This window comes from Emiliania huxleyi (assembly GCF_000372725.1).
Source record: "Emiliania huxleyi CCMP1516 unplaced genomic scaffold EMIHUscaffold_48, whole genome shotgun sequence".
In the NCBI taxonomy this organism is placed as follows: domain Eukaryota; phylum Haptophyta; order Isochrysidales; family Noelaerhabdaceae; genus Emiliania; species Emiliania huxleyi.
In genome coordinates, this window is record NW_005198391.1 from 487,727 (window position 1) to 500,761 (window position 13,035).

Sequence of the window (13,035 nt, forward strand, 5' to 3'; positions counted from 1 at the left end):
TGCCTGACTACTGCGGCCAGACAATGAACGACGATTCGCCCGCCCTCGCCGCCGCCGCCCTCGCCGCCGCCGCCCTCGCCGCCGCCGCCCTCGCCGCCGCCGCCCTCGCCGCCGCCGCCGTCCGGCATGCCGCTGCCCTTGCCCTCGCCTCCAGCAGCGCCGCCCCCGACGCCGCCGCCCCCGCCGCCGCCTCTCTCGTCTCCACCGCCGCCGCCCTCGCCGCCGCCAGTTACGTCCATCAGCCCTTCGTCGCCGAGCGTCTGCCGCCCCTCTCCTCTGCCAGCCAGCTGCCGCGCGTGTCCATATGCATCTTGAGCCCGCTTCCCGCACCCCCCCTCCTCCCCCCCCGCCCCGCAGGCTGATCGACTTTGTCCCCCGTCCCCCATCCCTCTCATTTCAGACCCCGTACACCTCCACAAAGCGAATGTAGCTGTTTGTGCACATCCAATGCAAGCGCCCGTCTCAACTTTCATGATGATGCGATTGGCACAGGACAACTCGATCATGGACAACATCGACTACAAAGCGAAGGTCGGCTTCGTGCCGGCTGGCGACGGAGGCCGAGTCACAATCGTCCTCTCGTTTGCGTCGGAATCCCCTTCGCTCCTCGGAGCCGAGGTGCCTGTCTATGCTATTGTTCATCCTATCAGCGCGATCTTCCCGTCCCAACGCCGCCGTATCGTCCCTGGCCCAGGCGTGCGGCGCCAAGAACGCCCTCGTGAAGGACGTCCCCGCAAAGTCTGGCGCGGAGGCCTCCGACGAGAGCATCATCAAGAAAGACCCTTCGGCAGAGGCGCCCGCCGCGGGCACGGTCGACTTGGAAAAGGTCAAGGCCACGGATGGCATCGTCCCGTCCGAGGGCGAGCCCGCCGGCTCGCTCGCCGGCGTCCACTTTGCGGGCGTTTCGACGGGCGTTTCGCTCGACGCCGTGCCCGAGGCGTCCCGCCTTACGTTCACCGTCGACGATCCGGCCGGCGCCAAGGCCGTCGGCATCCCGCCCGAGAGCGAGCCCAGCCCGCTCAAGGACGGCATTGACGCGGGCGGCGGCGTCGCGGGCGAGTCTTCGCCGATGAAGTCCTTCGCGAAGGTCGGAATCGTGCCGGCTGACGACGGCCGCATCACGATCGTCATCTCCGAGTCGGTGTCGCCTTCGCTCCTCGGAGCCAAGGTGCGCGTGCGCACGCCAGGATTGTGATCATCCCTCTCCCGCGAAAGCCTGCGCGTACTCTCCCTCGCCCACAGGCGTGCGGCGTCAAGAACGCCAAGGACATCTCCGTGGCGAAGTCTGGCACGGAGGACGTCCTCAAGAAGGACCCGGCCGCGGAAAAGGCGCCCGACGCGGGCCCGGTCGACTCGGACAAGGCCAAGGCCATGTTCGCCGCCCACGCGCCGCGCCCGACCGCCGTTTTCTGGTCCAAGTTTCCGCGCCCGACCGGCCCACCGACGGCCCCCACCGGCGCCGTCGAGGGCGCCCTCAAGAAGGACATCCCTGCGGCAGAGTCTGGCGCGGAGGCCTCCGTTGACGAGACCGGCGCCATCAAGAACCCGGCGCTCAAGCCGGCCACCGAGGTCGCCACGGCCCTGACGCCGGCGGCGGTTTGCGGCGAGACGCTGCCGTCGATCAAGGAGTTTCCGGAGAAGAAGCCCGCCGCCCCGGCGGCGAGCGCCTGGCATTGTGCGCGCCGGCGTCTGCCGACCCACTCTGTGACCGCATCCCGCGTTCGACGCGTAGGTCGACTGGAACGTTTCGACCAAGGACTTTCCAGAGGAGACGGCCGCCCCGGCGGTGAGCACCTCCCAGCAGAAGCACACGCGGGTGTTGCGGGGACACGCGAGTCCTACAGGCGGGCACTTACATTGATCCTGTGACCTCTCGTCTGCCGCACGTCACGCGCGCGCAGGTCATCGACGGGTGGAAGACCCCCTCCCCGCTCCGCAAGATCGAGCGCAAGGGCGAGCCCAACCTGGTCGACCGCTCCAAGAAGACCACCGAGAATCTCACCCCGATCGGCCGCGTCGACCCCAACGGGTTCGCGGCGCTGCTCGGAACGGACGTCGATGAGGAAGACCTCGCTGACGTCGGCTCCGGCAACGCGTTCGACGAGGAGGAAGACCTCGCTGGCGTCGGCTCCGGCGACGCGTCTGTCGGCGACGTCCCGCCGTCGTCGTCGACGCCTTCGGCGCGTACTGCCTTGCCCGTGCAGCGCGCTCTGCTCGTGACTAACCCTCGTCCGCACTGTTCACAGGGCGCCGTGCAGGAGACGGAGCCGACCTCGACGCCCAAGAAGGTCAAGCACAAGACCCCCAAGACGGCCAACCCCAAGACGGCCAACCGCAAGCGGACCACGACTGCCACGCCGAAGGGCTCCGTCTCCGCCTCCGGCTGGCTCTCGTGGCCCAAGCTCTGCTTGCACAACGCGCTCTGCGCCGTCTTCATCTGCCTCATCGCGGGCGGCGGGGCCGTCGCCTACTTCTCGCACGGCTCTGACAGCCTTCTCCCTTCGATCGTCGTGCCCGACGCGACGGCCCTCCCGACCGAGACTGGGCGCGGGCCACTGTTTGCTCCGTTCAACCCCGCGCCCGGCCCGGCGGTGCCCGACGTGGTCGAAGATCCGAACTGGCTCATCGCCACGTCCGGCTTCTGCTCGAGCCTCAAGGTCGTCATGAATGAGCGCGACATCGTGAACGACGATGCGCCTGGCAACATCGTAAATCACTTTGTGGCCGACATCTCCTTCAACTACTACCCGCAGACGGCGGTCAAGTTCACCGACTTTCCGTACCACAAGGCGAACGCCATCGAGGGCGACCAGAACGAGGCGGACGCGCTAGCGTCGCCCGCGTGGGACCACAAGAATATCGCGCTGCTCGAGCCGACGTCCACGTGCAGCGCCGACGAGCAGACGAGTCAGGCGTGGGGCATCTCCGTCTTCGAGGTGGAGGAGCACCGCGCCTGCAGCGACGATGAGACGGCATGGGAGGGCCACCCGTGCGTGCACTACACCGGCTACGTCTCGGCGGAGACGTCCAACTTTGTCAACGTGAACGAGGCTCGGTTCCCCTGCCAGCTGTTTGTTGACTCATCACAATGCACGTCACCAGCGGAAAAGCAAGTCACCGCCAAGTTTCCTGAGGCAGTCGACTTTACAGTGGAGAAGTACAAAACATTCTTCAAAGATGACGGAACCGAGAACGGCGACCTCAACCTCGGGAAATACATCGAAAAGATTGAAGTTGGCTGCAATGCACCCAACACTCCCGAAGAAAAGCTCGCATGCTTCATATGGTCCAATCCTGACGGAACTCAGACACTTCCGATTCTTGGCCCTTACAAGACAAAGACCTTGCTCACCGAGTCGATCGACCAGATCCTCAGGGAGGAGGAGGGGGCTATCAACACTGAGGTTTTCAGGTATGGCGCCCTGGCTGTGATGATTGCTAAAGGGTGCTTCGGCTTTGATATGAGGGGGGCCACTGAACAATCCTTCTATGAGAGTACAGCCACGAGCCGGGAGAACTATGAGGCTTCGGTAGAAAAAACCACTGGCCTTGAAGTTTCAGGACAAGCATCCTACGGCATAGTCACCGTCTCCGCCGGCTACGAGCAGAGCCAGAAAGATGCTTCTGATAAAACCAGCACGAAACGGAAGGCGATGGGGCTGAAGCAACATCGCGAGATTGTGGGCAAGCTCTCCAATCGTTGCCTGGAAGACTCTGGAACCAAAATGGGGAGAACATTCGATGATATCAAGAAGCTCGTCTTCAAGCAGAAGTTTCTGGATGATATCAAGGAGCTAGCAGCTCTCAAAACTAAACTTGAATTTTCGCAATCAGCCGTCTTCCAAAGCTTCGTGAATGGCGGATTCTACATACCCCAGCAATACGACTTCAGCGCGGCCCTCGAGTACACGATTGAGACGAGCTTCTCGGCCACTTCCGAGGCGCAAGAAAAGAACGCTTCTTCGATGATCTCAGCAGGGCTTGACGTGCAAACGCCGACTGCAGGGGCTGGAGTAAAGACCTCCGTGAAGAACGCCATGCAGTCGCATAACGAAGAGTTTTATGAAAAAGCGCAGACTGAGGTCTCTACGGCAACTTACGGAATCCCAGAAGGTATAGACCTGCTGACCGACCCCAAGCCAGGCACAACATTAGCCAAAGCCGCCTGTGCTATTCGCAATGACCTTGGCCGTCTTGGAAAACCGTCTACCGTGGCACAATTTGTCTCGATCAAGAGCGTGCTAAACGGGCTCGGAGTGCTAAACGGGCTCGGAATCGTACTGAACCCGGCCTTTGACGTAGCGCTTGAACAAAAGTTCGGTAATCCGCTCTTCAGGACTGACTACACCGCTCCTCTTCAGGACAGCGATCGCTTCGATGATAAGACTGATTATTATGAGCCCTGGAGGTGGCAAGAAGGTTTCAGGAGGGGGATGGGTATCAAGAAGATCAGAATTCATTGGGGCAATGTGGTTGATTCGATCCAAACAACTTACCAGTGGCAAGAGAAAAAAACAAACAAGCACGGCGGGGACGGGGGGGCCAACAACGTCGTCTGCGACGTCCCCGATGGCGACCCAATTGTGTATGTACGCATGCGAATCGGAAGCGATCTCGACCAATTGACGTTTTATAAGAAGAGCGGTGAAATCTGCGGGCCTTATGGGGGGAATGGCGGAAATGGGCCGTATGATATGTATCCACCCGATGGCATGGTCCTCGTCGGCTTTCACGGCAGTACTAACAAATTTGTGAACCGGCTTGGGTTCTACTGGGGCAGAGAAGGGGGAATCGGGCCGATGATCACAGGAGACCGCGAGTTGTGGCCAGGCGGCATTTACGGCCCGATACCCTGAGCGGCCGGCGGAGCGGCATGCTAGTGCAACCGTGCAACGCACAACCAAGCAAGGCGCGCATGTAATTTGCAGATCGATCACCCGACCATCCCTGCATGCGCGGGCCTTGGCCACTCCTTGAGTGAGCGCTGAACACTGACTCTGCGTGAGGGAAGGGGGGGGGGGGGGGGTGAGGACTTGGGGGAACCGTAGCAGTCTAGTCTAGCGTGCGTGCAGCGGTGGCTCGGAGCGTAAGCGCTCTCGAGCCATGGCCTGTGGCCGGGCTCGATTCCGGCACGGGGCCCGCAGCGCTGTCAGCCTACGTCTCTGGACTGCTGGGGGATCGCGCCAGTCAGTTGGTGCGTTTACTTTATGTTGTACTGGGGTTTTGGGGGCATTGTGGGGTCCAAAGTCTGTCTGGGCACCCGCCACTCCGGCTGCCCGGTCGGTGCCACGGCACGCGCAGCGCACACGCGACACGGCAGCTCGTGCTCTCAAGTTGTGACTCAAGCACGGCAGCCTCCCCACCCCCCTACCAACCCCGTCGCGCCGCCGCCGCCGCCCCCGCCACCGCCGCCGCCCCCGTTGTAGCGTTTGGGAGTGAGTGCGACTGGCGACGGCAAAAGTGCAAGAGAAAGCCCCGCCCCTGGCCACTGTTTTGCAAAATCGCGGGGAAGCCGCGTCCGGCGCCGCAGGCGCAGACGCGCAGGGGAAGAACGCACGCTCGAAGCACTTTAACCGAAGGTACTAACCATCAGGCAGCATTCAATTGCGCTTGGCGCGAGGCCCCTCCCCGAAAGGCAAGTCTTAGCCACATGAAATCCGAGACCCCTCCCCACCGCCCCGACCCCCCCACCCCCTTGCTCCCCTCCCCCCCTCGGGAGGGCCGAACTGAGGCGCCCGAGGGGACCCCGCAATTCCCTTCCCCCCTCGGAGGGGGCCGGACGAGGCGTACCCCGAGGGCCCCACTCTTTCCTTCGCATAGCGGCCACTCTTCGGATCGCTGGTCGAGCGACCCGGGGGATGCCCCGCGCGCCTGACCCAGGCGCGAGAAACGAATCTGCGAGGCGTGGCCGCTCACGCGGCCCGATGGGGAGGAACGGGGCGAGCCCCCTCCAACCCACCCGCGCTAGGTCCTGGGTGACGTAGGGGAAACCCGGCGAGCCTCGGGAACTAGCCGGGGCAGTCGGAGAAGTGGCAACTCCGTGCACTGACGGTCGGCCGTCAGAAAACACGCCTCCGTGGCTCGGGTTACACCAATCCTCGCTACCCAACGCGGCCAAAGGATATCCACCTCGAGAACCTCGAGAACTAACCATCAACGAGATATATTTCCCATTTCGTGCACAAAGAGCAGAAGGTGTCACCCTCGGCCAGCGAAGCTCTCGACTCTTCGACCGAGCTCTGGACGATGCCGACCTCAAACCACCAGCGCCAGCAACGACGTGCCTCGGCTCGCCGCGCATCTGTTGCGACCGACGACGTGCCCGACGCCGTCCCGCGGCCGCAAGGAAGAGGCCCGCGCAACCACTTCTGGGACCCGCGGCCGCCGGGCGTGTGGCGGCACAACGAGTCGAACGAACCGTACCAGAGCAGAGCGGCGCGTCTCGCGAGCGCCCGCGGCCGCCACGCCGCCGTCGTCCGCGGCCGACGGTGGTCGCGAATCAACGCGCCGCGGTGCACCGCTGCGCCTGCTTCCTTGCGCGCCGCTGGACGTCGGCCGAGAAGACCGCTTCCCTCTGGGGACCCGACTCCGCGAAGATCGCGCGCGCGTCGTGAGTGGCGGCGCGCGCGCGATCTCTGTTCCCGGGCACGCCGGTCGCAGTGACATGGGATCCCAGGCTCAAAAGCGCTCAACAGCGAGCTGCTCCTCCTCCTGCCGCCGCTCCGCTCACCGAGACAACTCGGTGCCGCCGTTCTCGCCGCCGCCGCCGCCGCCGCCGCCTCCGCCGCCGCCGCCGCCGCCGCCGCCGCCTCGCGCCTTGCCTCCGTCACCGCCGCCCTCCATCTCGCAGCGGCGCGTCCCTCTGATGGCGCGGGCGCCTCGCTCGCCGGCGCCTCGCCGCCGCCCCCCCTCTCGCCGCCGCTCCGCTCGTGGCCGCCCCATCCCCTGTCAATCCCGCCGCCTCCCCTGCCAATCCCCCGCACCACCGCCGCCACCGCCTCGCGCGTTTAGCGGGCCTTTAAGCTTAGGAATCCTAAATAGTAAAAATAGGAGGACAGCATAAAGAATTTAGACAATACAACTCTCTCTCCTATAAAGAAAAGAAACGCAATCGGCACTCCAAGTGCTCCAAGTGCAATGTCGAAGGTGTCACCTTTATCAACCACAAAAAAGGCCCGCGCGTGCTGCGCGGGCCCGGCGAGCGACTAGCGAGCCAACCTGCTAGTAAAAAGAAACAGACTAAGAGTGCGCGTCGCTCTTGCCTCTCCACCTCGCCGCAGTTCAGCAGCCATGTCGATGAACTACATCAGCGAGGAGCAGAAGAAGAAGGACTTCCAGATGATGCTTGCGTGCTCGACCCACCTCGGCACCAAGAACCTGGACTACCAGATGACGCGCTACGTGTGGAAGCGCAAGCCGGACGGGATCCACATCATCAACCTCGGCCGCACGTACGACAAGCTGCAGCTCGCGGCGCGCATCATCGTCGCGATCGAGAACCCCGCCGATGTGTGCGTCATCTCGGCCCGCCCCTACGGCCAGCGCTCCATCCTCAAGTACTGCCAGTACACGGGCGCGACGCCGATCGCCGGCCGCTTCACGCCGGGCACCTTCACCAACCAGATCACGAACAAGTTCATGGAGCCGCGGCTGCTGCTCCTGACGGACCCGCGCACCGACCACCAGGCCATCGCCGAGTCCGCCTACGCCAACATCCCCACCATCGCCTTCTGCGACACCGACTCGCCGCTGAAGCACATCGACGTCGCCATCCCGGCAAACAACAAGGGCAAGCACTCGATCGGGCTGCTCTACTGGATGCTGGCGCGCGAGGTGCTCCGCCTGCGCGGCACCATCCACCGCTCCCAGCCCTGGGACGTCATGGTCGACCTCTTCTTCTACCGCGACCCCGAGGAGGTCGAGGCGCAGGCAAAGGAGGAGGCGGCCGCGCGCGAGGTCGCCCCCCTCGAGATGGACGTGGCGCCGCCGACGACGGACTGGGATCAGCCGCAGCCGGCCGGCGCCGACTGGGGCGGCCAGCCCGCGCCCCCCGCCGCGCCCCCCGCCGGCGACTGGTCCATGCCCGCGACCGGCGTGCCCACCGGCGAGTGGGGCGCCGCCCCGACCGAGCAGTGGCAGTAGGGCTAGGCCGCGCGGCCGCGCGGCACACCGCGCGCCTCCGGGATGCCGGGGGGGCGGCGGCGGGAAGTCCTCGATGAAAGGGCGGCCCAGCGGCGGCGACGGGGGGGGGTTCCCCCTCCCTCTCTCGCCGCTGAGGACGGGCATCGAGATGGCGGCCCCGCCCACACAGCGCCCCCCCGGCAAATATAGGAGCTTGTCTCTGACAGCGAGTCGTCTCGCCACGAGTCTTTTTGCATAATACGCAATAATAAATGAGAGCCGCATTTAACGTGACGCGCACTGAAGCCGCCGGCCACTTCCGGACTCCCCTCTGCCTCTCGGCTCTCGGCAGTCGGCCAGTGGTCGCGAGAGTCGGCTCTCGCCTCTCCGCTCTCCCTCTGCGGGCCGCGCGCGGTAACTTGCGCGGTAAGTCGCGCGGTCTCCCCCGGCGCGCGCGTCTCCCGAGGCCCGACCGCGCCGAGCGACAGCGAGAGCGAGGACACGCGCGACACAGAGGCTGGACGGACGCACATAGACACACATGGAAAACCCAGCACCGGAAAACCCGGGCCACGCCGCACCCACGCGCGACGCGGCCACGCCCACGCCGCACGCGCGACTCGCCGTGCCCCCACTCAGGCCTCTGGTGCCGGTGCGGTGGCCCGGGAGGTCCCACAGGATCGGAGACAGTATCACACACACGGCGAGCGGGGAGAAGTGGTGCATCGGGCGGACGCGTCAGCCGAAGCCCCCAAAGGGCTCCGCTGGGACGCCAAAGGCAAAGTCGAGGAACAAGCCGCCCCCCGGCGAAGCGGGCAGCGGGGCCCGCGGCGGCGGGGGAGGAGGCGGCGGCTCCAGCGGCGCACCTTCCGGCGGCGGCATCGGCAACGGCGCCTCCGCAGCGAGAGGCGGCGGGGGGGTTGGCGGCTGCACCGGCGCGTCCGCATACGCGTACTCTACGTACTCGTGGTACTCATACGGGGACGGCACCGCCAGGCCGACCGCCGCCAGCGGGGCGAGCGGGCGAGTCAGCGGCGCGTGCCACGCGTCTCTCCTCACCACCTTCAGCGTCGCCACAAGGACCGGCGGCGGCGGGAGCGGCGGCGGCGAGGAGGGAGGCGGCGGCGCTGGCGGCGGCGAGAGCGGCGGCGGCGGCGGCGGTGGCGGTGGCGGCCGCGGCGGCAGCGGCGGTGGCGGGAGCGGTGGCGATGCGAGGGTGCTCCACATCGCCGCCCCCCTCGCCGCCTCCCTCGCCGCGCTGGCGCCCGCCGCGTCCTTCTCCCAGCGCCAGCCGCAGTCCTCGCAGTCCGAGCCGTAGGCGCAGGTGGACCACTCGGAGCCGTCGCCGCCGTCGTCGCAGACGCCGTCTGCGGAGCGGGACACCCTCCGCTCCATCGTCCTCCAGTAGGTCAGGTCGTCTGCGACCGAGGAGCAGTCCTCCGAGCAGAGCAGCCCCTCGGGAGGACCGCCCATCATGCGCACGTACTCGAGGTACGACCGCTTGGACGAGACGCCGCCCCTCGCAAGCCACGCCGCCGCCCCGCGCCCACTCGCCCCCGCGGCGGGCGGCGTCCTCGACCCTGCAGAGGCCCCCGGCCCGCCGCCTGACTGGTGCGACGCTGCGCCCGCCCCGCCCCCGCCCCCGCCCCCACCCCCGCCGGCCCCGCCTTCGCCGGCCCCGCCCCCGCCCCCGCCGCCCTCGCCTCGCTGCGAGGCGAGGTGGAGCTGGTACGCCGTGTGCGCCGCGCCGCCCGTGAGGATGAGGCCGAGCAGGATGAAGCCCATCGGCACGGGCGCCTCCTTGGCCGTGGTCAGCGGCGTCGCAACCGCCCGGCGCAGCGGCGTGCTCGGAGGGGTCTCGCCCGTGGCGGCGGAGTCAAACAGGGAGCGCGGCAGCGCCGGCGTGTCGTTGTACGGAAAGGGAGAGGCGCGCGGAGAGGCGCCTCTAGAGGCGCGCGGAGAGGCGCGCGGAGAGGCGCGAGGAGAGGCACGCGGAGAGGCGCGTGGAGAGGCGCGAGGCGACATTCGCTCGGCTGCCTGCTCCGTCTTGGCGGCAAAACTCTCGAGCGCGGAGCCCATGCTGTCCAGGACCGCCGCCGCGGCACTCGCGGCGGTGCGCGGCGACGAGGGCGGCGCTTGGTCCGACGCGTCGCTCGTCTGCACGGTGAGCGCCGCCACGGCCGGAGCTCCGCTCCTGCTAAGCGCCGAGCCAGAGTCGAGGCCGGCCGTGTCGAGGCTGAAGCTGCGAGAGGCGGCGCTGGCGCCGGGCGTGGCGGCGCCCGGCGAAAGCTGGAGGTATGCAAACCCTCCCGCGCGGTGCTCGACGTAGCCGCTCGGCGACGCCGCCGCCGTCGTCGGCATTCCGCCGGCGCGGAGTGGCGCCGGGCGCGCGCTCCCGGCCTTAACGGGCGGGGCGGAGGACTGAGACCGCCGCGAGCCGCCGCCGTTGACGTCGATGAACAGCTTCGGCCATTTCCACCCCGACTCGGAGGGCGAGGACGGAGCCGAGTCGGCCGGGCTGTTTGCCGCACGCAGCTTGGCAATCTGAGCGGGCTGAGGACGCTCCCGCTTGGGCGACTGCGTGGCGCCGGTGGCTGTGGCAGCCGCCGCCACCCGCTCCAACGCCGGCTGCACGGGAGGCTTGGGTGGAGGCACCTGCACCGCGGGAGGCTTGGGAGGCTTTCCTTTGGCGGCAGCGGAGAGCTCGGCGGCCCTCGTGCGAGCCAGCGTGGCACGCATCGCAGCCGCCCTGTCTGGGTCGGCACTCTCTAGCCGCGCCACTGCGTCCAGCGCCTTCTCGTAGCTCTCGCTGGAGCCTGCCGTCGCCCGCGAATAACTCGCCTTTGCCGCACGGGCGACCCGCTCTCGCTGCACGGTCTGGTCAACGCTGCCGGCGGCGGGAGACGGCTTCGGGTTCCACTGCGGGTAGGGCACGCCCTCAACTCGCGCGTCGCCAACCGAGCTAAACATCTCCTTGGAAGCGAGCCACTGTCCAGCAGCAGCGCGCGCGTCGCCGACCGACTTTCGTCCAGCAGCAACGTGCGCGTCACCAACCGCGGCCTGCATGGGGGTTCGAGGCCGCCTCACCTATGACTGGCCGCCGCGCATGCGCCGCCTTTGCCCTCTCCTTCAACGCCGAGAAACCGCAGCCACAGCGCGAGAGTCAACCCTACGACAAATGGGCGATAGAAGCGCCGCTCCAGCGTACCGTCATCTCCCTGTCTAGCTAGCGTCATTCCTCTCACCGGTAGCTGTACAGCTTTCGAAAGAAAGCGGATCGATCCAGGTGTAGTTTATTTTTGAGAGAGAGAGATTTTTAGCAATACCAAACAACTCTAACACTCACACGTCATTTGGGGTATTTTTGCTTGGGCGGCCAGCATGCTGAATGAAATTCTGCAAAAACCTGACCGGCCCCTGCGGTGCCCCTACCTATACCTACCTACCTACCTACCCTACTTATGGGAAACTAAAAAAGAAATCATGGGACGGGTGAAGGTGGGGTGTACTATACCAACTAAAGTGATGGTTGGTGGTACTCTCCTGCAACCACAGTCCTTCCTGAGACATGACAGGCCACTCTCAAGCCCTACAAGCACCAGATCACCCACTTGGGGAGGGTTGACATCGTGATTTCGGCGGAAATTTTCTTTTTTGAAAATTCCGGCGTGAAGAGAGGGAAAAACCCGACGGGACAGCCCAGACCTACCCTACGTACCCCGGCATGCTGGCCGCCCAAGCAAAAATAAACTACACCTGATCGATCCAAGAGAGAGACAGAGAGATCCCCGCTCCCGTTCCCCTGTGTCCCTGATTGGGCTCAACGAGGTTTTCCGGAAAACAAAAAGGAAAACAGAGGCAAGTGCTCCAAGAGGGTCCCCAGCACTTTGCGTTTCCGGAAATTTCCAGGGAAAGCAGAGGGTGTTTGGTGCTCCATTCTGGAAACTCGCGAGTTTCCCTGAGTCTGAGAGCTGGTCTGGGGCAAAATCTGAGGCAAAATTGAGGAAATCGACAAAATACCCAGGCGGTCGCAGGGTAATTTCCAGGTATACACGGGTTCTCCGCGAAATTCCCGGCATTTTGCCGATTTGGCCTAAAATTTGGCTGATTTTGGGCCCAAACCAGCCTCAGACTCGGCTCAGAGCCAAAAATTTGACGATTTCCACGCAGTTTTCCCGGGAAAATAGAGAGGAAAAGAGAGGGTGTTGTAGAGAAAAAAGGAAAGGAAAACAGACAGGGTGCGAGAGGCAAACCTCGTTGAGCCCAAGCCCTGATCGTCCTTACAAGATCCTGCTCGTGCAGGTGGGGACCCTGTCCTTCTCCCACCCCTTGTTTGGGAGAGAGAGATTTTAGAAAACCAACAAGAAATCACGACTCTCACAGTGATTTGGGCTCGGCAGCTTGTCAGCCCTCAGCCGAAGCTGGGGCCGGTCCCGTAGCCGAGAGAGCTCTCTCTCTCTCTTTCTAAATAAATAAATAAATACGGACACCTCTCTACTGTGAGATGGGTAAAAAGGAACAGGCCCCCGCCCTTGCGATCTTTGTGCAGGGTTCTTTGTGGGTGTGGTCGGCGACTAGCCGGGGTCGTCCTCCCGATGGGGGACTAGCACTAGCCGTCTTCCACATGGTCCCTCGGGTCCCTGCTGCTCCTAATCTCTTCGTACATCCTCCTGCTGATCTCCGCAAAGTCCTGCTCCCTCCCTCGTCTCGCCCTGCGCGTCTGCTCCGCCTCCCCGTCTTCTGCCCTGCGTCGTCTGGCGACGGGTCCTCCATAGTTTGGTGTGTCCGTTTTATTTATTTAGAGAGATCCATCCACGATCGCTAGAAACAAGAAAGAAAAAATCAACCATTACAAGGGACACTCTGCAGCGATGCAGAGAGAGAGAGAGAGCTGCAGTGAGGAGTTCAGGCTTG

At 64.9% G+C, this 13,035-nt stretch overlaps 3 protein-coding genes across 3 annotated transcripts; 2 read left to right on the forward strand and 1 right to left on the reverse strand.

Annotated features, from left to right (window-relative positions):
- Positions 1-6,242: 6,242 nt before the first annotated feature.
- Positions 6,243-7,029, forward strand: EMIHUDRAFT_356498 (hypothetical protein; the record flags this gene model as incomplete). Its single annotated transcript, XM_005767765.1, has 2 exons — positions 6,243-6,760; positions 6,791-7,029. A coding segment is annotated over exon 1 (368 nt), but the record flags the coding sequence as incomplete, so codon positions are not given.
- Positions 7,030-7,248: 219 nt separating this feature from the next.
- EMIHUDRAFT_356503 (hypothetical protein) lies at positions 7,249-8,398 on the forward strand. Its single transcript, XM_005767766.1, has 2 exons — positions 7,249-8,182; positions 8,322-8,398. Exon 1 carries the CDS (start codon positions 7,291-7,293, stop codon positions 8,140-8,142), a length of 852 nt encoding a protein of 283 aa, XP_005767823.1. The 5' UTR covers positions 7,249-7,290; the 3' UTR covers positions 8,143-8,182; positions 8,322-8,398.
- A 461-nt stretch (positions 8,399-8,859) lies between these two features.
- On the reverse strand, positions 8,860-11,187 carry EMIHUDRAFT_211581 (hypothetical protein; the record flags this gene model as incomplete). Its single annotated transcript, XM_005767767.1, has 7 exons — positions 8,860-8,880; positions 9,082-9,172; positions 9,347-9,621; positions 9,701-9,725; positions 9,854-10,066; positions 10,145-10,315; positions 10,427-11,187. 7 exons carry the CDS (start codon positions 11,185-11,187, stop codon positions 8,860-8,862), a joined length of 1,557 nt encoding a protein of 518 aa, XP_005767824.1.
- Positions 11,188-13,035: the final 1,848 nt, after the last annotated feature.

Coding starts and splice junctions, on each gene's coding strand:
- EMIHUDRAFT_356503 (XM_005767766.1), top strand. CDS start 7,291: ATGTCGATGAACTACATCAGCGAGGAGCAGAAGAAGAAGGACTTCCAG.